This window comes from Ixodes scapularis, unplaced genomic scaffold (assembly GCF_016920785.2).
Source record: "Ixodes scapularis isolate PalLabHiFi unplaced genomic scaffold, ASM1692078v2 ptg002900l_1__unscaffolded, whole genome shotgun sequence".
In the NCBI taxonomy this organism is placed as follows: domain Eukaryota; kingdom Metazoa; phylum Arthropoda; class Arachnida; order Ixodida; family Ixodidae; genus Ixodes; species Ixodes scapularis.
Window position 1 is genome coordinate 523,651 of NW_024610277.1, and position 26,205 is coordinate 549,855.

The 26,205-nt window shown below is 47.8% G+C and overlaps 1 protein-coding gene across 1 annotated transcript in view; it reads right to left on the minus strand.

Moving 5' to 3' along the window:
* LOC8042834 (peptidyl-prolyl cis-trans isomerase FKBP8) overlaps positions 1-25,155 on the minus strand; it is a 38,864-nt gene extending 13,709 nt beyond the window's left edge. The window contains exons 1-9 of the mRNA XM_029995149.4: positions 24,992-25,155; positions 24,528-24,781; positions 20,635-20,782; positions 16,972-17,059; positions 14,606-14,716; positions 13,194-13,268; positions 10,536-10,566; positions 6,207-6,293; positions 5,112-5,201 (exon numbers count right to left, since the gene is read on the minus strand). Coding sequence (XP_029851009.2) covers positions 5,112-5,201; positions 6,207-6,293; positions 10,536-10,566; positions 13,194-13,268; positions 14,606-14,716; positions 16,972-17,059; positions 20,635-20,782; positions 24,528-24,776 — 879 coding nt within the window. The 5' untranslated portion in view covers positions 24,777-24,781; positions 24,992-25,155. The remainder of the gene's footprint in view (positions 1-5,111; positions 5,202-6,206; positions 6,294-10,535; positions 10,567-13,193; positions 13,269-14,605; positions 14,717-16,971; positions 17,060-20,634; positions 20,783-24,527; positions 24,782-24,991) is intronic.
* Between the last annotated feature and the right edge of the window lie 1,050 nt (positions 25,156-26,205).

Consider the following 26,205-nt stretch of genomic DNA (forward strand, 5'->3'; position numbering starts at 1 on the left):
CGATTAACGGAGTTATCGTATTTGAAGCGATGAGCAGGAGCAAGGTTAAAGTACGCCGAGCAGATCTACCGCTTCGCGTGAGGGCTTCTGGCCGGCAAGGTTTCGGATCGGACGCGTTACAGTTCTATGAAATCACAATTTATCTTGAGAGAATGCAGTTCCAACAACGATGAAGTACTAAAAGGACTATTTTGCTCATTTGTTTTCGATTGTCTGATGTTCGGATCCCGGGCCACAGAGCCTCAGGCAATCTGACGCTCAACGACTCGACCTTACCTCGGCTAACTCGCTTAACCGCTTATGGTTGAAGAATAACAATCCAGTTGCAGGTGGTGTAGCGCTTAGAATCCGAGTTTTTTCGCGCGCTTCTGACTCGGGATACACAGGAAGAATAAACAGATCAAAGGACTACAAGGCCCACCAAGCTAAACGCGCTCATTGTTGCCAATCGAGTCGTTAAAAACCGTACCCAAGACAAAAGATACAATTTTTAAGGGGCACGTTTTGCAATTTAGCAGATAATGGCGCGAGGTATTGGTTGTGGCGCAGTTTGTGCAACATGGCACAAGATGGCGCAGACAAATGCTTCTAGCACAAAATGGCACAAATGGCGCAGCCGTTCCACCCCGGTCTTTGTACAACGTACGGGCAGTGCCACTGTGGCTTTGCAAAAACGCCGTGCTCTGGTACGTTCCCAACCCTGGTGAGGCCGTGCTCCAACCGTGGCGCAGAGACGGTCCGCAACACCGTCGCTCCGAGACCCGGACCAGAGGCTTTTGAACGTCGGCCGAAAGCTTCGTCTTCCAATTGCTCCGACGTCGAGAAAAGCCACCGCTGCCGAGACATAAACCTCCGGGCGAACAACGGGGTCTGTTGGACCTCGTTTTCGTCCATGCGGACGATCACCTCCACTTGCAAAAGGAACCGGCCGGTGACGCAAACTCCTCGTGTCGCCGAGGCTATCTACAACGAGCGAGCGTACCAAAAATGAGTCTTTGGTGCATTGGAATGCAAGGGGAAGCACGCCGATCTAAGGGAAACATAGAAAAAGTGCAACGACGAGGCAGTCAAGCATGTGCCGTCGTTGGTACAGGCTGGGAGGAAACTAACGCACGAGGTGTGCAAGGAACAGACCGACTTGCATGCCGTTTGAGGGGAACCTGCACGGCAGAGACGGAATGGGACTCGCAGTGATGTGATTGGCCTAAGCCGTTTTGGAGCACCTTTCAGAGCAGCCAAAACAGTGTTTTGGAGCAGCAAAAGTGGCCTTCAGAGCAGCCAAAACAGTGTTTTGGAGCAGCAGAAGTGACTTTTTGAGCAGCCGAAACTGTGTTTCAGAGCAGCAGAAGTGGCTTTCGGAGCAGATATTCTTAGAAAAATAAAAAATATTTGTTTTAAGTGCTGGACAAACAAAGGGCACTTTGCTTGCCGAAATAAACAAATTATGGTCCAGTTCGACCACCTGGGAGACTTTCAGGATGTAACTAAAATGTCAATGACATGGCACAATTTGCAATGGGGTACGGAAACAAAAATTGAAATATTCAAATTTCATTCGGAAATGAGTCAAGCATTACGGATAATAACTGTAAATGATAATCGCACGTTTGTATTTTGAACGACTGGCTATATTTTTCGTTCCAAACGGTGCACTTGAGTAAGCGCTCGAAGAGAAGCGAACGGAGAGCGCGATGCAACATGGGATATCCAGCACAAAAAAAAAAAAAACAGAAAGAAAATTCCAAATGTTGCTAGGTTACCTCCCAAATAGACTCTGCATGCATCCACCAGGTGCAGATTGAAAGATTGTTTATTTAACTTTAAAATCAGTTTTCTTGTGCCTTTCAACGGAAGACTGGTGTTTTTGAGGTTAGGGTGCAACATGCAACACATTCAAGCTAGAAAATGAGCGCTGGAATTTCGTTTCCCTATTCCTTTAAATGATACATACATATGTACCCACTAACGATAGATAAGAACCAAACTTCACATATTAAAATTTATTTGAAAATGAAAAGCACAGTAGTAAATATCACAGCATTAGGTTGACTAGTTATATAATATAATAAATGAAAGCAGTCTCCGACTGATTAAACACATAACTACTGCAGTGCAATGCGAAATTGTACAAAAGAAAAAGGTGCATTACGACTGACGGGCACTTTTTTCTTTACTAAACTTTCTGCAAGGCTGCTGCAAGCTTCGCTTTGGCTTAGGCTAGTAATGAATGTCCACTTCCAATGTCTCCAAAGAGACATTGAGACATCCCACAAGTGTACAGTGCTGTAGGCATTACCGAGCAATTCCAAAACACCGCTTGCCACCGTTTTACTGATTCCCGACGTGCCAGATTTTCGTCAAAAGTACACGTAAAACAGTGAATTAATTGCAAGCGTCCCGGTTGGTGCCTTTGTTATGCAATCATGTTCATATGCACGTGAGGGCAACTTCGACAGGCTTGCAGCTGCACATGCTTCGTTGCGCGAGCGGAGACGGCTGTTCCATCGAAACCAAACCCATGCCTCTCCACTCTGTCGCCACCTGGTTTCCAAAAATCTATGCAAAATGTAACTGCCCAGCATGCGACAAAAAACAGTCCAGCGGCGCGTGCTTGCAAGGCCGGCAGGCGCGGTACAAGCTAAACCCACAGAAAAAAGAGCCTGAGCGCATCGATGCAGGACATCGCGAGTAAGGGTCAGAACGTTCTTGAAGTGCTTTAAGCAGCGACTGAACCCGAGACAAACAAGCGCGCTGTACGGGTTCAGCGTGCAGACATTGCCTTCTTTGCCTTTAGCTCGCTTATCTTCAACTTTCTTTCGAGACAGATTTTTCACGTTCCGAAGTTCCTCTCGAAAGAATGCCCACCAAGAAAAATCTAGGTAATCAACACTTCGAAACAGCAATTTTTGAATTAAAAAGAGATTTTTGTAGTGGCGTGTGTTTTAAACAAGAACAGGAATGCTGATGGAGATGTGGCGGTCCTTATATTTCAGTTTACGGAGCTCCAAATCTGCAGCGACGTGCGGACTGGCAGGCAGGGACCAAATATAGTTTTTCCAAGGCCATTGTTTTCAGGAGCGAGTGCTTCAGCTCACAAAGTACCTCCCGCTGCGCAAAAACGTGGTTTCGTTTCACAGCGTGGCGGCATGGCTGGTACCCAGCACGTAACCATCGATGCGTCCGCACACACCCGCATCAGTCGTTCAAAAAATTTTAAAAAAGACGCGTGACGAGACCCACGAGGGCGCGAAAGAACAGACGGCGGGAAAAACCATGCGAGACCGGATAGACGATTGATGCAGAGTATTTAGTGTCGGGCGGCCGCTTGCACCACCTAGCTCACGCATGCTCAATTACGGTACTCAGTTTAGTTTCGGTTTTGAAAGACGACCAAAACTGGTCCTTTGTCGCAGGCTTGGCGCAGATTACCCATATTTTGGAAAAATGTAGCAGGATGTAGCAGGGTTAGCCCCTTGGCGCAGTTTGGCACAATTGGTGCAGCAATCACATCACTGGACTCACCGTCGGACGCTACCATCGAACCGTCTCTCGCTAAAACATCGTCATCCAAAACCCGGTCTCCGGCGTGTCCGTCGTCCGGCCCTTGACGGCACCGGAGACCCTAGAGGGAAACTTTAATGCGAGCGTGCGGCCTGAGCCTCCTGAAGCTGCGTACGTTTTGATGAAGGTTAGTTAGCGTACGAAGTCCAATATTGAATCCAAAATTACCGGGAAGCCAGAAATAAATTAAGGCGCCTCGTAACGTGTGCGTGCGGCCAAGGCGTCGTTGTTTCGCGTGGACAGTTTGGGAAGCAGACGAAGGGTGGGGCTCGCCATGTGCCTCCAACGAGTGAACCGGGAGAAATATCCTAGTGTGTCTCCTTACCCTTAAATAAAATGATGCTAAAACATAAGTTGAGCGACTCTCAGTGTATTTAACTTCTGATTCATTCTTTATATTTAAAAAAAAAGTGAAATAAATATTTTTTGAAGTAACTCGATCTATACAATACTCGAGGCATCAATGAGAAAATTTTGCGCAGTGTTCACACTGTGCAAAGTTCTTACACAAGGTTTGGTCATCAAGAGAAGAAACTATGCTTTTGAAGGTTTAAACATATACATTTTCACGAAATAGCTTAAGTCGCCGACCAATTCATAGGACTTTGCAGGGACAGAAAAAACGCACGAATAATGGAGCAGTCCAAAAAATTAGCAGATTAAAAAACTTGCCTTTATTACGTCTAAGCGAGCTTAAAAAAGCCTTCAATTGTGCGTCACTTCAGGTTATGCCTCCGCTTGCGTTCGGTCACTTTCTATTAGCTCGAGAATCACCGCCTCTTTTTTCTAGCATTATGGCCGAGCACTTTCCGCGCTTCTTAGTAATACTTCGCGACGGCGGAAGGACAGATGGGGCCATGACGTCCGAGCCAGCGTAGTCCATAAACGCGATACACTGAGCCAAGATGAGAGGCGCAAGTCCACGACTGCAGAATGGTGAACAAAGCAAAATGGTAACAATAATGACGATAACGATGTGCAGCTAGAGAAAAAAAAAGTGTAGTGTAGCGTCACCTAGTGGTAGGACTTGGCAGTACACAAGTACTGTAGCATATTGAATATACGCTATTTCTGTCGGGTAGGTCACGGTTCCTCCTTTGAATATCGAACAAGTCCGAATTATCAGCATCTGAAATATCGGTCGGCGACTTAAGATTCACTTAATATGTATCTTAATTCTTCACACAAAGGGGGAGTAATGCTCCGTGAGAAGCCGGACTTATTTTAGTATGGTTTTAGAGGTGAATGTGAGTACAGTATAGATAAGTTTAAAAATAAGCGCATAATTAAATGCTCGCCTTTGTCCGAGAAAGAGAAGCACTTCCAAAGTAACGGTATCCATATATAGAAAAATTTGGAAATAAGCACCTCACATGCATCCTAGCACAAGTGACCAAAACTGTACCCCAGGTACATTGTAGGAGCAGCATCCTCAACAACCCCGCCTGTGCCAAGCCCGCATTTCTGCCGACAGCGGACCAGAATCTTCCCGTCGCGGGACCGACGTCGTCCCCGCATGACCCTTCCGTCCAGGCACAGTCCCCGCATACCTTGCCCTTCCGGTAGAGCGCCTTCACGTTGCCCGGCTGGATCCTCAGGACGAAGTCCACAGACTTGAGGGCAGCTTCGTAGGCTTCCATCTGCGGGCAGACGCAAAGCGGCTCGCAAGGGGAGCCCCAGCGAGGAGGCGGCAAAGACACAGCTTGGCGCATGGCAAAACTCTTCTCCCGGAGGTAGTCGCTAAACTCCTGGAGGTAGTCGCTAGGAAGCTCATAGTCATCCCACCCTATTCCATCAGTCTAGCCTGTGGCCGTGCAAGGTGGAGCGGTTAAGGGTGTAAAAAAAAGTTTCAACTGCCCCTCTTCCAATTTTATGCAATCTCTATGGTCCATAGCTTTCACTGTTACAAAAACACAACCTCTCCTTCCTCTTAAAACACAAATCGGAAGGCCCAAAACTAGAAACAAACAGTGGCTTTTGTCGTGACCGGAATGTACAATGACCCGTTGCCCTGTATCAACCTTGACGAGACAAGCTGTCTGAGATTTGAAAGATAATTATGGTGGCATTTTCCCAGGACCATTGACTCTGTGCTGATCAAATTGTGAAAAAAAAACGTCTTTCCTTTTTTCTCTTTTTTTTTTTTTTGCAGGGGAGGGGGGGGGGAAGAGCATTGGCGCATAAATATTCGGAGTTTATCGGATAAATCCGAATTGACCAAAAGTTTACCGGCGGGTGTTTATCGGAGATTTTCGGATTTATACAAAACCACGGAACCCTCAAAATAATATGTGGCGTATGTCTAGTTGAAGTGACTGACCTCGAGTGTTCCGTTAGAAAAATATGAATGGAATCGGTTGGCACGGCGGCCAACTCCAAAAATGCACCCCCCCCCCCCCCATATTTCTTTCTTCCCGAAACGCAAACAGAAGAACCAAGGTGTTGTTGTTGGCCTGCCCAGAGAAGAGACGGCACCAGGCGAGCACACTCCAGCGTACAAGACACAAGCACCGACCCAGGCAGAAGCGCGGTCGTCTCGGCAGCACCTTTCCAACAAGTAGAGCTCGCTAAAAGAATGTTAGAGGTGCTGCAATCGAGAGGATCGTTATCCGGAGCTGAAAATATGGCCGGGTGGGGCGGGTTACCTTTATCTGTGCGGCCGCCAGGTTGTTGTAGACCTTGAGTCGAGTGTCCAGCAGCAGCTGCAGCTCGGGCGGCGACTCCGACAGGTTCTGGGGGGGTCAGTGGACGACGGTATTTTTTTTGCCCAGTCGTTGAAAACGTCCCCAAGCATTCTTCCAGATTACCCCCGGGCAAGCTGGTTTCTTAGTACCTCACAGAGAGAGAGTAAGAGAAGACGAACAAACACCACCTCAGAACTAAACTTCATTGGTGCTGGCATTGAGTATAAATACTGTGTGTGTCACAACCCAACAAGTCAAGTTAGGAACCTCTATATTTGGAGTCTTTCTTTCACAGACTTGTTTAGGTGTGACCCGTGCTGTACTTATACTTTATGCCAGCACCAATAAAGTTTAGGTACAAGTCAGCACTGGTGTTTGCCCGTTGTTTTTCCTGGGTTTTCCTTTACTCGTGCCTTTTTGACGCTCCTCAAATTCCTTTCCTCGGTAATTAAAAAAAATTTTGCCCAACCGGACCGTGCCTCCACTCGCTAAACGAACAAGAAAAGGCTTGTCCCATACGACGGATTCTCCACTTCCGAACTCGAAGCAGAGGACCGGGTATTTTTGTGACAAAGCAGGTTTGCGTGGGAAAGAAGGGCAGAAGTGTGGTAAGCTAGGCAAGTTTGTGTGATGAAATGCTGAACGAAACAGCCCACACAAAGACGAGGACAGAGAAAAGGAACATGCACGACAAACAAGCGCCGACTCTCAACTCAACTTATACACAAAAGGAAGAAGAAGAGACCGTGCCGAAAGTCACGCAGTTCCTGTGCGTGCCACGCATGACAGAGCACCATCTAACTAAGATGTCTTTGCCCCATAGTCCAATCTGAAAACGAGGTTTCTGTTTGAAGCAGTGTCACTGATGGGTGGCTGATACAGCAGTCCCCCAAGCTATTCATGCAATGCACTCCCAAAATTTCGAGAGTCGTCTTGTCTCGATAATGTCCAATTATTGTTGTGCCTCTAAGGATTGGAGAATGCGAGCAGGTATTGAAATGTATAGGAAGATGACCACCCACCGTACATTTCAGTGAACGACCGTGCTCGAGAAGGTGGTCATTTAGGCACCGGCCAGTTTGGCCCACATGGCTTCTAGCACACATTAGTGGGATTTTTTACGCAACGCCAATTGAACTCGACACATAAGAGTGGCTGTGGAGTTTCTGGCACTTGGCTTATTTAGGGAGGTATGCTCCTCGAGAATATTTTTTTTTTTTTTTTTTTTTTTAATTTTTGAGGCTAGGAGGCAAAAATTTGCAGTTAGTACATATTGAGCTTTTCTTGTCATATATGTAGTCAGTTTTCTGATATCTGCCTCGGTGAAATATATATGAAGGCATATAACATGCCTTTTTTACGCACCATTTTTTTTTCTCAAATTTACTATAAGACAGCATCCTAAAATAGCCTGGTTGCTTCCTTGTGAACAGTAAAATGTGCAAATACACCTGCAAAAAAAAGAAAATCTATACCTCGAGAGAAAATAAAAATTATGAACTATTGAGTCTTCGCTTTTTATGATTCACTTTTAGTTTTATAATTCTTATAAAAAATTCAGTAGTGCCAATTGCATAACTAGGAAGATTTGCACACTATACATCACCAGGAACACTTCTGTAAAATCTTGTTGTGGTACAGAAACCTTTAAAGGTTAAAGTCGTGTTTGCAGGAACTCTGAAAAAAGTCACAAACACTAATTAAAAAAACCGCAAATAAAAGTTTAGTAATATCTGACATACCTATAGTCTCACTCAAACCACACGAAACTTGGTGGTAATATAGTTCCAAATATCAGAGTTTGGACCACCAAACTAGGATTCCCCCGCTGCATAGGTCGCGGTCCTTGCGGCTGGAGTCCTGGATGCAGCACGATTTGCCTCGTTGCAACGGTGGGACCTAGCCTCAGCAGTCGGCTTGTCGGTCATCTTCCCGATCCTCCTCTGGTCACACACATAGCTCAATCTGACCAGCTGCTTCGAAAGAACAACTCCCAACACTTCCAGCACAAGCAAGGTACTTGCACTTGTCTACGACCTCCACGACAGCGAGTTAGCGCATCCCACACAAAGCACCGCCCAAAAGTTCTGTCGGAGATCCAACTTCGCAGATAATGGCGATTGTACCGCTTCCACTCTCGCCATCTCATCTCGGAACGCAGTCAGCCTCTTTTCCGACGTGCTCACAAAGTTGAGGCGTCAACAATGAAAGCACCAGCGCTTGACTGACCGGCAGTTGCGTTGCTCGAAGGTGCGTTGTTGGGCGTGTCACCATTCTGCTCGCCCGAAGGGGCCACGGCCGCCATGCTTGCTGCGCACTTTTGCTTTGATTTGCATTTCCCCTTGTACAGCCACACACTGTTGCGACAACTAAAGTTGCGCTTCTTCTCACCATCGATCGTGGAAACTCTCAAAAGGAAGACAGCAAGCTTGGTCTTCGTTTGAGTAGATAGTGATGCAGCACAATACGAAATGCTGCGCGAGCTTTACTGCACGTCACGTCCTGGTGGCGGCCTATGGGGGTCACGCATTCGCGTTACATGCCACTTGGAGTGTCGAAAGTATGCAGGAAAACTATTTCTTTTTCTCTATTGCGAGCACGAAACTATGGAAGGTGTCAGCGGAAAGATGGAGGCTCGCTCTTCCTTGTGGGAGCAACAAAAATGGCGGACGATGCTGAACTGCCGAGCTCGAAAAGGGCTAAAACGTGCGATATTCTGAGCCGGGGAATGGCGTTCAAACACACATTTTTATAACTTCTAGGGCGAATTCTCGGACAATTCGTTTTGTACATGAAACTAGAAGGTAGACGGATTTATAAAACATATAAAACATCAAAAATTTCAGAAAAAAAAAAACTTAGTTTTTTAAGGTTTTCCGCTATCGAGCGAACCTTGGAGCAGATTGGCGCCATTCTTTTGGGAGCTAATACACCACAGGCATATTGTACCTTTTGGCTGCTTTTCTTAAATTATGCAATGTCTTGCGCATATGAAGAAGAACTACCATTTTAAACAAGGTGGTGGGGGTTTTGGTATGTAAGATTAAAGGAATTCAGCGAAAGAAACCAAGAGATCACCAGAAACGAATGGTAGTTGTTCCCCATGTGCACAAAACATAGCAAAAATAAAAGGAGCGTAACCAAAGGGTACAATATGACCGTTCTGTTTTCAGCTTCCAAAAGAATAATAGAAATCTGTTCTAAGATTCGCTCCACAGTGGAAAACCTTAAATAAGCCAAGTGCCAGAAACTCCACAGCCACTCTTTATGTGTCGAGTTCAACTGGCGTTGTGTACAAAATCCCACTAATGTATGCTAGAAGCCATTTGGGCCAAACTGGCTGGTGCCTGAATGACCCCCTTCTCGAGCACGGTCGTTCGCTGAAATGTACAATGGGCAGTCATCTTCATGTACATTGCAGTACCAGCTCATGTTCTCCAACCCTTAAAGGGAAGCTACGGAGCTTCTTAGAAAAAATGAGTTAGAAGTGAATTCTAGTGTATTTTTACCCCGTGAACCCGAATACCCAAACCATTTGCTGCGTAAGTATTGTTAAACGCGAGAAAAACGCGAAAGACAGTCGCTGTCCGTGACATCATCGACGTCTCTTTTGGCTGCCCAAGGCTAGGGAGGCGTGGCTTCAGCCCTATTTTGAAATTGCTCTTGTGGCTCTCCGGCGCGTCGCATTGAAATATAATTTTGATATCTGTTATTCTAAAGGCCAAATGAACGCAATTCAAGCGTTTTTTCTCAAATGTAGAAGTGCCCCATTTTCCCTTTAATACAATAATTGGACATAATTGAGACAAGACGACTCTCGAAATTTTGGGAGTGCATTGCATGAATAGCTTGGGGGACTGCTGTAGTAGCCAGCCATCAGTGACACTGCTTCAAACAGAAACCTCGTTTTTAGATTCGGCTAAGGGGCAAAGACATCTTAGTTACATGCTGTTCTGTCATGCGTGGCATGCACTGGAACTGCGCGACTCTCGATACGTTCTCCTCTTCTTCCTTCAGTGTATAAGTTCAGTTGTGAGTAGGCGCTTGTGTGTCGTGCATGCTCCTTTTCTTTGTCCTCGCCTTTCTGTGCACTGTTCCATTCACCATGTCAAAGAAGGCCAGTCAGTTCCAGAACACAGCCTTAGTCCAAGAGTGTTTCACAATGCAAATGCCTTTCACAACATCCACTCTGGGGCTGCCTATGTCGAAAAGATTTGTAATTTAAGTCCGCATTCCTACGTCACAAATTCACCAAAGAAATGCCGATCCAAGGAGTGCAAAAGCTCTCACCAGCCCCATGTCGTCCAGGAAATCCAAGGCCCTGAAACAAAACGCAGAAATTAGAAGCAGACACTAGTCGGCCTCGCATGTCCGGTGCACGGCATAAGCATAAATATGACCTCGGAATTCCAGTTTTTTATAAATCTTTTTTTTATAAATGTTATATTCGTGTTTGTTAACTTTCAAGAGTGGTCTCAAAGCTTTCATTTAAAAACATGCAAGAATTATTTTGCAGAATAATATTTTCATCCTGCCGGCAGCCCTCCGAGTCAGTAAGGACCAAACTTGTACATTTTTCCATTAGGGCTGCTTGGAGCTCGTTTAACATGGTCAGAACATCTCACCCTCGTTGGAAGAGCCATTTATCCTAGCTTAGTCTGCCTTCCCATATTTCCAAACGGAACCCCATATTTCCAAAGGGAAAAAATGTGGAGGATATGGTATGAGTAATCTTATCAGTCAAAAACCAAAACAGGGTTAAGATTGGTCCTGCCTCGTGACATAATATTACGTTATCTTCAGCAGCGTCCTTTTAACCATCCACATTGGATCATATTGTTACTTCGCTGCTCCTCTTTAGTATCCCTTTCCTTAGGCGCTTTCTCTTCTGATCCTCACCTCCTTGCTTCTTTTGATTTGCAACGTCAAATATCATAAAATTTAGAAGCTTTGTAGGCGACATTTCTATAACATTTAATAAAGGCAATCGTAAATCATGTTTCTTAACGCAATCACGAACATACTATGGCCCTTCTTTTTGAAATACTGAAAATCGGAGTCCGGTGTGATGTCGCCTCCTGGATTTCTCACCTCCCTCAGAAAACATGGTGGCGCTCAATGCACATAGCAGAGGATGATCGGTGAGTCGGGGAATCGAACGAAGTGGTCTTTTTTAGGTGCCCGACAACCTCACACACTTCGAAAAAGAAATTGTCAAACAGACAAAACAACTGGGTTTGGTGTCTGTGAATCGTAGTTTCGGTTGTGATGCCGCCAGAGCAGTGTCGTCTGCTCGTGCGATAGGCAGCACGGCACTCACGCAGAAAACCGGTTGTTCGCGGGGCGCGGGCGAACACGACACTTTGAGTGGCGGCGGTTTGAGAGAAACTCGACTCGCAGGACGGCTCAATATTAGGGGCGAAGCTCCTTAGGGTCTAGCCTTGTCCGTCAGTCCAGCGTCCATGCTCACATCGATTGCCATCCCATCTGTCTTCTTAAAAAAAGAAAAAATGTTTGCACAGTCGACAGGACTCGAACCTGTGCGGGGAGACCCCAATGGATTTCTAGTCCATCGCCTTAACCACTCGGCCACGACTGCGGGACGAGTAGGGGGCTCTGAGATGTGGTAGTAACTCAAGAGTTGGGGTTACTACCACATCACCAGCTAGAGCTGAGGCAGTAATAATGAAGTTGAAACGCAACCCGGAACTCAGCACTACCTATGAGCAATAAAAAAAAATCAGCACCATCAGCACTACCTATGAACAATAAAATCAGTACCATCAGCACCACCAGAGCTTCGCCCCAATCAACATCATTCACCACGTGGAGATGTTGCGATTTTTTTAAGTCACTGCACTGGCGTGGATTGAGCGGAAACTTCGAATTCGGCATTTGGAAATTGTTTTTTAACTTCACAAATACTGAATTCCCAAGTTTCGATTTTAGAGGGTAATGTCCCGACATTGTTTACAATCGTTTCGGATAATAAAAGAAAAATATGATTTTGACGTGTCAATGCTTAACTCGCACTATGGGTATTCCATAACGCGCAAAAGGAAAATCTTGCCGATAATAATTAAGATTTTTATTTAATACGTTTTCTAATGGTCACCTTTTCCTGGAGCTTCGTAAGTGTAGTATGCCATAGAATTGGCCTCCGAGGCTGAAACTTTAGATGTCATTGTTTGTAATAAGGTTCGCAATTCACCCAAAAAACTCAGAATGAAATTAAGAGAAGGATTCAAAAGTCGACCTGCCCGGGCCACACCGCCCCGTACAGTGCATTCCCCGTCCCGGGTTCAAGTTGACCACCCTGAAAACGACCGAGCCCGAGGGGAGAACTAATGCCGAGGGTATGAGGCCATTTTACAAAAGCGGTCCAGCCCGGCAAAGCTCTCGCTGCCTCGTCGCATACCGTCACTTCCGCGCTTCCATTGGCCAAGGCCCCTTCACACACTCGTGTTTGCTTCGCACCAAGTTTTTCTTATCTCTAGCAACGACAGAACGCACTGGCATGCTGGCACCATCTGTGAGCCGACCCGAGAACTGCATTTCATCAGAGCCAAGGTTATGCGGTATTTGCAAGGTCAAAAGGTTGTACTAACTGCGAGAACACACTGTCAAAAAGAGCCGAGAAAGAGAGAATCAAAATCTAGGGAAAGTGTTTCCACAGATGGTGCCAGTGTGTTTTCTCATCTAAGAGGTCGTGTCGCGAGCGCGACGACCATCCTCAGTGGTCCGCCAATGCAACGACACGCGCTCCCAAAATGAACAATCGATGCAAACAAAATCGAAAATAGCTTCCACATTTTTTAGTCTCCTCGAATGAAAGGATGGTACGTGGCGAGGGATACTCCCTAGGAAAGGGCGACCTCGACGGTGCCGGTAAACGAGAGCGGACCGCCCCATCTACCGGAAAGGGGGACGGTCCGAACGAGCACTCACCTCCTGTAGCAGTGCGCCGCATTGGAGAACTCGCCGCGCCCGTACCAGAAGTTCCCTCGCTCCCGCTTGGCGTCCCTGCACGTGAAGAACAAGTCTCAAAAGCGCCGCGAGGCCGCACAATTCCCGACCCAACGGAAGGCGCGCTTTCGCCCCTTCCCGTCTTGACTCCGTACGCCGAGGGTGCCCGGAACAAGTCTTTGACCGCGCGAACGGCGTCCCATTCCACCCGCGCACCCGAAGTTGTCCCGACAACACGACGCCGCAAAAGCCAGAGCGTTGCAATCCCGGCGGTTGCCACGGTAAAAGTTCCGGCGAAAAGTATGAGCCAGCGTGAGCGTGAACCAAAGCGGTGCCCTGTCCTCGCTACGTCGACGGGCAGCGTGAGGGGAGACTAAAGGCGCCGTTATACCTTGACGTCGAGCGTAGCAAATGCGTTGTAGTGCAGTGGACACCGAGACTAATTGGTCGGAAATATCGAGTTGCTGCTCGCCGGCCAATCGAAGGACCACATTCTGCACTGCGTTTGCTGCGCTGAACGTCGAAGTACGACAGAGCCGTAAGAGACGCAATAAACCACAGCCTTCTATACGGGGAGAGAGCCTGCACCTCCCAGACCGCATCCAGTGGCAAAACTGGGAGCGAGAGATCGACAGAACACGGCTCAAAGAAGGTACGTGGTTGGTGGCACCCCCTCGAATCCACGGACACTTTCAGAAACTTTCTTCTTTTCTCGTCAGTCTTTTGACAGGAAGGAACGTCTGCCATTCCTCCGCACCTACGACTTATCGTCCCTTCCCAGTCCCTCGGAGCATCCCCCTACCTGCCTGCTTCCACAAGGAGAAGAAAATAGAACTATAATAAAATCCGGAATTTTTTTGGTTGCTTCTCTTGCAAATTGCAAAATGAAGAGAGGCAGTTTTCCTTGCGGTCTCTAGGATTCCGGAGCGGCGCTGCTTTCAAAACAGTCCCCCGCAACCGCAACCTGTTGATCTGGTGTACGCAGGCTTCTCTAGATAGAAGGTTATGGGCAAACACACCGGTTGAAGGCACGCTCGGGGCGCCATTCACGATGCGCCAGTTGCCTCACAATGGCACTCAAGACGCCGTTTAAACCAAAAGCCCCAAAGACATTCCTTTTTTAAGCGCCTGGATAGGACACGTACATGACCAAATAGTAAATACACCCTCCCCCCTAAACAATAATTTGAGTTGGGAGAAATTTGAAGACAAGCTAGAACCTTGAAACATTGACCTTGAAATAAAAGCAGTTTTTATAACCGCTCAAACGAGTCTCAGGGGCAAAAATACTGCGCTTTTTCTTTGTCCCCCGAGCAAAGTTTCCTTTCTGGCGTACGAGTGGCATCCCGGCCCCATCTGTGGGGGGAATCCCTTGGAGGGCAGAAAGGCGTTACCCGATGGACTGGCGCTCATGGAAGGGCAGGTCCGTCTCCTCCTTGGGCTCCATCGTGTCCAGCAGCTCCACTTGGTAATGGAGGGTGGCATTGGGTGGCACGTCGGGCTTCCTGCACAAAGCGGGCTCCCTCTCAGAAGGCGCCCTGCTGCTTGCAAAGAACCACACGCGACGGGAGCTACGGCTCCTGTCACGAGCAACCCACGATGCTCTGCAGTTTCCTCCCCGTCGGGATCGAGCTGGACAGACGCGGCGTCGGGGAAGTTGCCACCCAGCCACGGCGGGGGATCGGCGGTTGAGCGCGTAAAGACTGTACACCCGCATTAGAGTGTTCTCCGGTGCGCCGCATTCCCTCGTGGGCGTTTCGCATACCGCCACAATCTCTGGGGTAGCCTCGGAACACTTCCAACGTGCGTATCGCTCTCCACAACATTTTAAGTACCGTTCCTCCGCAGTAGGCTCGAAATAATTCGGACGACGTTTTAACCCCTTGCCGCTTTTACAGTGCAACCCATTTATAACGATAATGAAAAAACCCAAAATTTCAATCGTTATAACCGATTATCGTTGTATCTGGACTAGAAACTGATTATTTCTAGTCTAGAAATTCTTGAAACTGATCGTTATAAACGGTACATCGTTATATGTGGTATCGTTAGAAGTGGATTGTACTGTAGTCGTTTCTGAGCCTACCCCGCTTAATTCTTGTCTTCGAAATCAAATTTCTAATCATAAACTGAACGAGAAGAAAATCTAAAAATATTGAGCGCCACGGTTCGATGGCAGAGTTGGAAACAGCCACGAGCGAGCCCGGGTGGTCCAAGACGGTGGAGTGCATGAACTGGGGAAAGCGGATGAGGAATGCTTGACCCCCGACGGTTTGGGGACAGTTCCACGTCGACGAGCTAAGCACGTCCAATACCACTGGAGGATTAAACGACTTTCTCGTGAACGCAAATTCGTATACTCGTAATACCGCAAAACCTATCTAGTTATGCGCGAGTCGGAAGTCTTCCAGGGCAACGCGACAGATGTGCATTCCCTCGCAACGCGCCAAGCAGTTACAAAAGTATGCGAGGCACTCGAACACACGCAAATCTGTGAACCGGCCCTAAACAGAAAGCTGGCGCCCAACGAACCGGGGATCCCGGGCTCAATCCCCATCCCTGCCCGTCTTCGTCTGGATGAGCGTTGTGGCAGCGAGGAGTCGCACGATTCACGCTGCAAAATATGCGCCGAAAGCCTCGGGGGATTGGTTGGACTGCACCGGTCAAATTGTCCCTGTCCAACGCTAAACGGGCATCAAGTCATCAAACCGGCCTCTCGCCGTACGACGCAACGTCCCATTCGATTTCTTTGATGGCCACGATCAACTCTAGCCGTAAACAAAATATTAATCATTCGAGTGCCAGGTTGTTTTTTTTCTGCGCAGCAAATGAAAATTTTTATCTTGTGCAGAACAACTGTAGCCTGCTTTACGAAGTATATGTATTTCTCGAAGACACGCCGATCTTTGGGCTCAAAGTTAATCGATGTCTGCGTGCCTCCAACCTAGGATGTTTTTCTCCAATTATACTTTTCGAGACGCGGTACTACGTAAAACGACGCCCTGACCTCGCACCCTGGGGTCACGCTTTGCAAGAGACCCAAGCGGACATTTTTATTCGGAACTGGAACTTCTTTATTTAGTATATTACTAATTTCTAGATCTGCAGTTCCCATAAAGCGCGAGGTTGAACGACATAGATTCACCTTTATGAAACAACAATTAAGAGATCAGACCTAAACAGAAGTCCCCTAAAGAAAACTAGCCAGCTGCCATCAACGAGCATTATCAGAAGACAAAATATTGCTCTACACCGGCAGTTCTCAAACCGTGCTCCGCGGACCATTGGGGTTCCTCGAGAGCATTCGTGAGGGTCCGCGCCGAGTATAAAAATTGCTCCGAAAAGAAAAGGCTCTTTTACGGCATCGCGCAAGACCTCCGACGCAGAATGCGTTCGGGGTCCGTCCTCTGAGCGGGTATGTAAGTCCGTGATGGCCGAAACCTTAGAGAAACGCCGCTCCACGCATAGAAATAAAGCTGACAGTCTAGTTGGAAGAGTCGGGGAGCCAATCAAAACTGAAATCTACGCAGGAACATGCCCAGTCATACTCAGGCGTGGCCTCAAGGGGTTAATTATTTTCCGAAAAACATCATGCATCCTGCCGGCTCTTAGCCACAAAGGCAGTTTCGCAAACAGATTCTGGAGCCGGGAAAGTGGCCGGCCGCTTGTCTCAGCTGCGGTCCCACTCTGCGCCTGCGGCGGTCCCGGACGCCCGTCGGCGTTTGCGGGTGGAAGATCGAAGGAGTGTGGGAGGACTTGCCTGCCGAGCTCGCCGTATCCGAACCTAGGGGGCACCACTATTTCGGCGAGCTCCTTCTTCTCCATCAGGGCAATGGAGATGTCCAGACCTGCGAGCAAGTGTGAGAGGCACGGCTGTTGAGCGATATTGCACCGGAAGCAGACGGATTCCTTTCGTCCGCAAAATGCCCCAAACAAGATCACATTGTATATAGATGCCACACCAGCGTGGTCTAAAGGCTGTCCAAACGAGATGCCTTTTTTTGCAGTCCCACCATTTGTTGTGCCGGAAAGGTTTTCCTCCAATTCCGTTCCGCTTTAGTGCATTTTTTTTTCTTTTGCCGGAAGGAAAGCTTTATCTCGTTTGCGTCCTTTGACAGAGGCTTAGAGCGTGCCCATCACGTGGATCCAGACCGGTGTTGCAGAGTTGCCACTCCGGAATTGGAATGATTCCGGAATCATTCCACAGTATCGTGACCCCGGAATGGAATGGGAACGGAATGGGCTCGGTTCTTATGGACGCGGCGTTGATTTTCATTTAGGGCCTACGGGCCGATGGTGCAATTCGCTGGCGCATTACAAGTGGCTCTTGAGACGGCATCATTGCACTGGAGGAGACCGATTGTCTCATTGGCTCATGCTCCTTTGAGGATTAAAATGGCGCACCCTCTGTAAACCAAAATTAAATAGTTGTAGTCAAACAAGGTGTTGTTTTTGGTGCCGCGAGATGCGACAAAGCGGTTGTTGTAATCATGTGTGATTTGCATGTAGCTCTTAACCAGGGTGTTGAACCGAACTCAAACCAAAAACCGTCGCAAAACCATTGTTTTTAACTGAACCGGGAGAAAAATGTAACCGAAATCAGACATTTGATATTGAACCCGAAAGGAACCGTAATCTCATAAGGCGATTACCGGTTCACTGGAAACAGTTCGGCGCAACAAGATGTGAGGCAGGCTTTCTTGCCGATGGCGGCGCGAAATCAATTAAATATTCTCGACGGTGGTGTCATCGCATCAGTTTTGACTAAACAAACGGCAGCGACGACATGGAGACAGCTCAATAACAATGAAACCAATAAGTATATTTGACATAGTGCAGCACGAACTGCTATCGGCGAGTCGTCTTTCTTTCCCCTTACTATGGATTGCAAGGATGCTACGAGCCACATGAGCCAATTCATAACTCGGAAGTTGTCATGTGCCCCCCCCCAATTTGGCAGAGCGACGCAGGGAGCGCAAAGTCACGTAACAAGCTACAAACTATGGATTGGCTCGCGTAGCTCGTAGCGTCCGTCGCGGTTCATCGTAAGGTGAAACAGAGTACATCTGACTATGGTGAGAGGCTAAAGAGTTGTTCTTTGTGTGTATTTTCTTTTATTGCTGCTAAGCAATATTTTTCAAGGAAGGAGAATGCGAGCATAGACATCAAAATAAAAACAAAAAGTTCATATTTTGATGCCAGCTCAAGGTACTGTTGTGCAAGTATTCCAAACAGAGAGCAAGATAGCCTCTTCTTGCGCCACGCACAAACTAAACATTTTTAAGGCATTATCAAACAAACAAGACGCTAAGCATGTTGCAACTCGCGAGCCTTTTACGCTTGATCGCGCAATTAAAGTCTGAAGTGACACCACCCCTTGGCTCGGTAAAATGAGCACTTTGAGGAAGCTTTTGCATACTCGTCTCCGCGTTTGACAACGTCAGCAGCTTTATGCTTTTTTTTTTTTCTCCAGTAACCCAATGTGGCTGTCAACGGCCATTTTTTCACGTTTAGGAATTAGAGGAGTGGAATAGTGGGGTCGAGCCATTCCAGGAGTGGGTTCACTGTCTCCACCCCAAGGAGACGAAAGGAGTGGAATTTCTCCAGAATAGACTTGGAATGGAATGGGGGTGCCCATTCCGCAACACTGGTCCAGACAGCCATTCGCACGCTTTGCTGGAGAGACCTCCGTCCTTGTCGGTCCCCAAATTCCCCAAAGCAAGGAAGGTGAAGAGACGACAGCGAGGAGGAAAGCAGCGCTGTTTGCGTTGTTCCGTCTTTTTAGGGAACAGCATGCATTATAATTTTATTTCCATTTCATTTATTATACCTCAAGGGCCCCAGTACGGCATTACATAGCTTGGATTGGGGTCTGCGGCTTTCCTATTTGTTACTAAATCTAGTAGCTCTAACTCAATTTAGCCTATAGTGTCGCGACCACAATCCAATCTAAGGCTTGGACTTGATTTGTCGGCTGTTCCCTTTACACTGGGTGGCACACTACATCGGGTAAGGAGAGCCCGCTCTTCTCTCCAAGCAGAATTTATTGCCTATATCTCTGCCCCCAAGTCCTCAAGTCTTTGCTCAGGGCACTCAATGGCGTTTCCAGCTCATTTTCCCTGACTGGGCTCACTTTTTGACAATATCCCTGAGAACTCCCAGATTTTTCCGGGCAATTAAAATTTTCCTGACAATTCCCGGTCGCTAGACACCCTGTATTTCATTAACATGCACTTCTCATAAGCTTTTTGAGCACATCATTTCCAGAAGCCTTTACGGCAATTGTGAGAGTTCAAACATTTTGTACAAAAATCAACATGGATTTCGAAGAGGGTTGTCCACAGTAATGCAGTTGTTTGAAACATTTCAACCATTATTCGTGCTCGTCAAACGAAAGAGGACAAATAGATGCGGTTTGTCTAGGCTTATCAAAAGAATTCAAACGGGTATCCCACGAAGGACTTATCAGAAAACTAAATAGTTAGAGTTACTGCTCACGTTGCTCAATGGATTAGTGCATACCTCAGAAATAGGAGACAGTTTGTAGCTATTGATGGTGTTGCGTCGTCTGTCTGTATGGTGCGGTCAAGAGTCCCCAAGGATCAGTTTTGCGATCAGTGTTACTTTTATGCTACGCCAACGATTCGGCAGAAACACTGAGTCCCAAAATTACAGTTAGGTTATTTACAGACGACTGCCTGCTCTACACTAAAGTACAGTCTAAGCTCATTATAACAGACCTTGATTTTGACTAAGATTTCGGTCTGTTGTAAAAGGAGTATGTTGTATGCAGTATGTAGAGGAAAACCAACCAAACTTCACAAATCAGTATGTTATATCCAAATGTCTGTTGCAACCAAGTCTGTTATAATGAGCTTAGACTGTACGTAGCCCTCTAGACCAGGAAAACTTAAACTTAGTCACCTGCCTCAGAAGATAATTGGTGTAATATCAGATCCTAGGCGAAAATCAGTCCTCTTCCAGCTGGATTATGGAACTGGAAATGAGGCAGTCCAGCTGGATTCCAGCTGGGTCCAGCCGGATCCAGCTGGAATCCAGCTGGACTGCCTCATTTCTAGTTTCATAATCCAGCTGCAACTGGACTGATTTTCGCCTGGGATGTCGTTGCCTTGAGCAAAGCGCATATGAGGGCACCTCAGTGTAGCGCGTAAAAAACATGCAGAGAGCGGATTGGAAGTGTGCGAGTATCTACTTGCCAAAAGTGTGGTAAAAACACGGACCATTCGACCAGCCGAGCCAATTGGCTAAATAATCGAAAGCGGTCTCGCAGCAAACTCCTCTGGCCCTTGGGCGGCACCGACAGCAATAAGCGCGCTGCGACGTCGGTTAGGTCTCTGGTTTCAGCTGCAAATGTGCAAAGTGGGCGCCTTCTCGCCGAGGCAGCGGACGACTTTGGGCTCACCAGAAACGGTCTCCAGATCTCCAAGGATCATCTTGAGGCCGGTGTGTTCCTCGAAGACGGTGCCATCGTCCAGCGATCCCTTCAGGTTCACCACCACCCAGTGGGACCTCTGCGGCCTCGTAGCCCGACCTTCCCCCGCTCGGACCACCTGCAGGCACAGAGGGGCGCCATCGTTGGTGGTGCAATTAAATAAACGAAACAAAAGGACTCAACTAAACGCCGAAACGGCGTGCGCGACCCACGCTGCCGAAAGAATAAACGTGGACACAGCCCATCTATGCTACACCAGTTCCCCACTGACCAGCACCTACTGGCCACATTTTGTTAGACGGCTAACTAGGTGCTGAGAAGCACGAGATGCATGTATTCCAGCCCCAGCTGGAACTGGAATACAGAGCTCTGGTCTTCATCGAGTCAGCAGGGAGTCACCTGGGTTGCTAGTCTACGACCATTATTTCATTCGTGAAGAAATTGGCAGGTGATGCCCGACACGAAACGAAAATGTGCCGCCAAAAATAAGCCGTCGAGCACGCACAACTATATTATTTTTTAGCTTACCTCCAATGTCAACCACTGTATTAAGCGTAGATGGAGATGGTCATATGTTCGGATAATTTACACAACATGGAAAGCTGCACCGACTACATCTTCTCGAAGGAGAAGGTGGACTCGACCTTGGAGTTTCTCCCCCAAGGCCAATAAATTCCACAAACAGTAATGCTATACGCGCAACATTGTGCACCACTCCCGGAAATGGCTGTACAAACGATGCAAAACCTTTTGCTTCTCGGCTGGTTTTCTGTGGAGAGAGAGGGGAGGGGGGCTTCGATAAACACACCTCGGTGAATCGCGTGCTAGCTTTTAGTGGCTTCTGAAGGTAATTACGCATTTAGAAAAAAAAAAAAGAACATATATAAAATGGACTGTCAAAACGGACTGCCAAAGCACTTCTGAGGTAACGCAGCTGCATCACACGCAAAGGATCCAGGGTCCAATCTGGAGGGCGGCGGGTGCTTTCTGACGCATTTGGCAATATTGACAACATATTTTCTTTTTCAACTATCGCCTAAAAAATCTAATCCAGTGTCGACGAAATTTCGCAGGGCGATAGGAAGCAAATTTCACCACTATATTAAACAGTGTCAACAAAATGTTGCAGGGCGATAGAAAGCAAATTCCACCACCATATTAACTACATGGCACGAGCTTTTCACATTGTGCGTATAGCCATTTCCTGTCGAAATCCACGACGTCAGAGCATCGCTCTTGGATTAATTCAAGTCCCGCGGACGGGACAAAATTCGAAACACCAAGTCGATTTGAAGCAATAGCTATCCTAAGCATTTGGTTCGAGCCCTGGCAGGGTGAGAAGGGGGGGCGGCCTCCAGCCCGCATTCTTCCGACGTGCCTCGGCTGCACGCTCAGTCCTTGAAGGTCTCGTGTCGGAGGAGGGACGACTAAGAGACGTCCCGGCCATCCCGTGAGAGACCAGAACAGTTGAGCGACGGTCGACACAACGGCTTCTCCAAAACAGATTAAGATACCCTAATAGCAGACTTAGTCCTGTGAATATCCTCAGAATGTCCTTGGGATGTCCTGTGAAAGTCCACAGGACATCCCCAGAACGTTGGGACATCTCAAGGACATCCTAACAACGTTACAAGAACAACTCAGTCGGGGAAACTGCCATAGAGCCTACTCTGAAAAAGTGGCACCGAAAAGCACTCGAGCAGCGAGCTAATGTCGAACGCTGCCATTTCTCCCGCAGCGGCCACTTGGAGAACTGCACGATTGTATTGGTTTGGGAGTATCAATTTTCGACAGCATGTGACTGTTCTATTTCGGTTTTAATCGGTCACTTTGGCGCAGAGCCGTACATAGAGAGCCCATTCACTGGGAAGTATAGGGGGCACCATTGGCCAAAAGCGGGCTGGGCATGTTCCAGGAACTCTTCACAAATTCAAATGTGGCCAACTAGAAGCCGGAAATAATACCCTGGCAGTGGTCGCGAGGAATGGAATTAATAAGTGCGTCGGAGTAACTCTAGCTGACTGAAAATATGGTACACGTGATGTTTGAGTCACGGTCATCCAAAATCATGGTAGAAGAGTGCGACTAGCGGAACGATCGACATAATCTGTACGCCAGGTGCTGAAGGCCGGGTATCTGCCGTCCGAGCGGTCGCACCCTGTCCGAGCAAATCAGAGTTCGAGCAGCGCATTCGTTTCTTACATCTTTCTGCATGATCATGATCGAAACATCACATGCACCATAGTTTCAACCATGAAGAGTTACTACATTTAACCCTTACATTCTTATTAAAACTGTTTCTCGCTACCGCTAGGGGATTCTTTTCAGCTTCTGGTTGACCAAGAGAGCATGATGGTGCATGCCCTGGCTCTGCCTGCTCCTTCCATTGACTAAACTCTCTATAAATGGCTCTGCTTCGGTGCTGAAACATATACGGTAGAAGGGGTTCCAGAGATGCCAACCCCCGTCTCCCAAGCGGATGTGCCACAAACTACTACCGAAGTTAGGATGCCCTCAGGTCGGGACGCGCTACCTAAAATCACCGGTGGGGCATGGTTGTATAGAAACAATATTAATTGAGACGCAAAACCTTGTAAACTAAAGATTTTAGAAAACATCATGCACCTTATATCGTACAAACCTCCAATAAGCATTCCTAAAAAAGAGTTTTTTCCGCATGTTTTTACACAAAAACATGCTTTCTAGAAGCTCATGGTGACCACACTAAAGAAAAAATAGTGAGCCGCCATCTTGGCACCTAGAGCCTGGGAGTTCCTGTACGCTGGGAAAATTCAGTGACTCTAGCAGTAGACATATAAAGCAACTTTCATGTTCCAACTCGTCGCTAAAGGGTGGAGTTATCATTGTATTTAGCTCGGTCTCGGTGGATGCCAGCGGCCCAGGGTTTAGTAACATTGTCCTAAGGACATCAGGGAACTAAATGTGCTACAGTCGTTTCGGCGCTGTCCAGCTTGGAATGATGTATAAACAGGAGCTCACGGGAGGTTGCGCCACTGATCCCTTTATGACAATTGCTGAATTGCACATCCCCGCTTGGTCGCTGCAGCGTGACTGCAGCCACTGGACGGCCATCTTGCATGCAGCGAAATTGTGTTTTTGCTAGCATTGCAAAGGCTGGCAGCATTGTGCTGAAGACATGTTTTCTACTTGTTCATCGTCATTCGCTGAAGAAGATTTTAAAACCCTGTGTAAGTGGTGAGACTTCCCATTGAGAACACAAGGAAATTTTTACGAAAGTGCAGTGCCGCAGGAAAGAGCCATAACTCGTTGAAAGCAAGTTCCGCCGGTTTCGCGGCGTGATCAAAGCTTCCTTGGCACGCCGAAGTGCTGCATCTCTGTGCCTTCGCACGCCTGGATACCGATCAAGAATTGACGCCGTGTGAATGTGCTTTGCAAGCGCAACAGTCCGTTGCAACTCAAGGAGGTAGTGCGATGGAAAGGAAGATTAGGGAGGAGGAAGCAGACGGAACGCTGAAGAAGAGAGGGGGAAACCTCCTTCTCTCTTTAACCCTCCGTCTGCTTCCTTCTCCCCGGCCCAGCTTTCCCTCGCCTTACCCTCTTGTCCTGTCTACATGTTCTGTCCTTTGTCCTTTGTCCAACCTTTTGCGCTATTTAATTTTTATATCATGCATATCCAACTAGCCCACCTCAATATCTTATTACCCTCTTTATTTGCAAGGGACTAAAATTGTCATAGAGATCAGTGTGCTGCGCCATCAGCGCATGCTCCCTTCTACAGCACCGCATGGTCAGTAACAATCGCCTGGCAGAACCCACCCAACAGACGACCAAGCATTCTGAAAGCGTGAATGCAGCGAGTGAGCGCGCGACAACCGGCATACCTTCTTCTTGAGTTGGCCGCTGCCTAGAATGTCCAGCCAGCCGTCCTCGTCGACGGCTTTGGGCTCTTCGTCTTCGATGACGATCCTCTTGCCCTTGTTGGAGCCGTCGGCCGCCAAGTCCTCGAGGGGAGGCATGTCGTCGTCGGACAGGTCGGCCACCGCTTTGCCGCCCTCAGGCACGTCTCCGTTGCCCAGTTCCTCCGTCATGAAGGTTGGTTCTTCGCTCGGAACGTCCGTCACTGCTGGCATGGCCTCTTCGAGGATCCGTTAAAAAAAGAAAAAGTAAAAAAGAAAGAAAAAGAAACTCGACGTACAGATTGGCGACATTGCGGCAGACAGTAGGCGAAAATTCTAGAAAGTACTGAATGCGATTAGCAAAGGCGAAGCTCTCGTCAGCGGGCGTGGGATCCGCCAGGTGTTACCGAAAGCTCGGCGAGAATCAGGAATGAGCGGCAAATACTTACACGCTCGCCAGAAACTGCCCGGCATCGGTCCGTCACCGTGACACAAGCAGAAGAGCAGAAGCACGAGAGTCACAGTGGTCAGACGTGACCGACGCAACGATGTAACTCCAGCCAGACGCAGATGAGAGGCGCATAAAGTTGCATGAACTCCGCAGCGCTCGCTGCGCTCGCCACGCTCGCAGCTCGCTGGCGATGCCAGTGACGCCTGCGGGCTCGCTGTTGAGAACAGCTCTAGCCACCATAGTACAGCTGCCAACACAGCTATGGTACACAGCTGCGGATTCCGAAACCGAAACGAGTAGGTATTTCTTACCTACAAAACCCTCGCCTGAACTGGCTCGAGTCTAAACCACTAGCGCGAGCGCGAGCCCGTGTATTTAGCCTTTTCTGGCATTTCAAGTCAAGCGATACCCAGTGTATGCGAGCGTGCGTGCGCCAGTAGGTTTTATTGATTGGAAACACGCAATTTGCATGAATATGAGGGCGTGTAGAAATGTATGGTGGAGATCCTATCATATTCGTGACGAGCGTGGATGTTTAGTCAAGTATTCGTGTGTTTAGTCCTCTGTCTGTTTTCTTCTTTCTACTAGATCAGGGGTCTCCGTAGAGTCTAGGTCTCCGAACCCCGGCCGCGGAGGCCTTCCGATTTTCGACCGTCTCGCGGTCTTTTCAATGAGACCCGGCCCGCTTCCATCGGGCCCGCTTCTACCGGCGCAGAAAGAACCGCGTAAAAAAAAACGCCGCCGCCGCAAAAAAAAAAAAAAAAAAAAAGAAGAAATGAAGGACGTTTGCAAATCTTTGTAATCCGCAAAACTAGAGCGCAGCTCTTGAGGAGGAGGGGAGGGTATGCCCCTCCTCCTCCTCCATCTCTCATCATCCTGGTAAATTTTCCCCTAAATTTAGCTAAAATTTCCCCGCTAAATTTAGCGGGGAAATGGACGTCATTAGACCTCAACACCAATTCAGTTTTCCCCAGTGGTTTTCCTACTAAATTTAGCAGGGAAAATGACATCACATAACTTTGTGTCACGTCACCCATGAACAAAATCAGTTTCTCCGCTAGATTTAGCGGGAAAATTGACGTCACATGACCTCAACACCAATTCAATTTCTTACTAAATTTAGCGAGGTAATTACGCCGACGGCGACGCCACTCTACGCGGAAATGGGCGCCTAAGAGCTGTGTTCTAGAGAAATAACGACCTATGCCTATT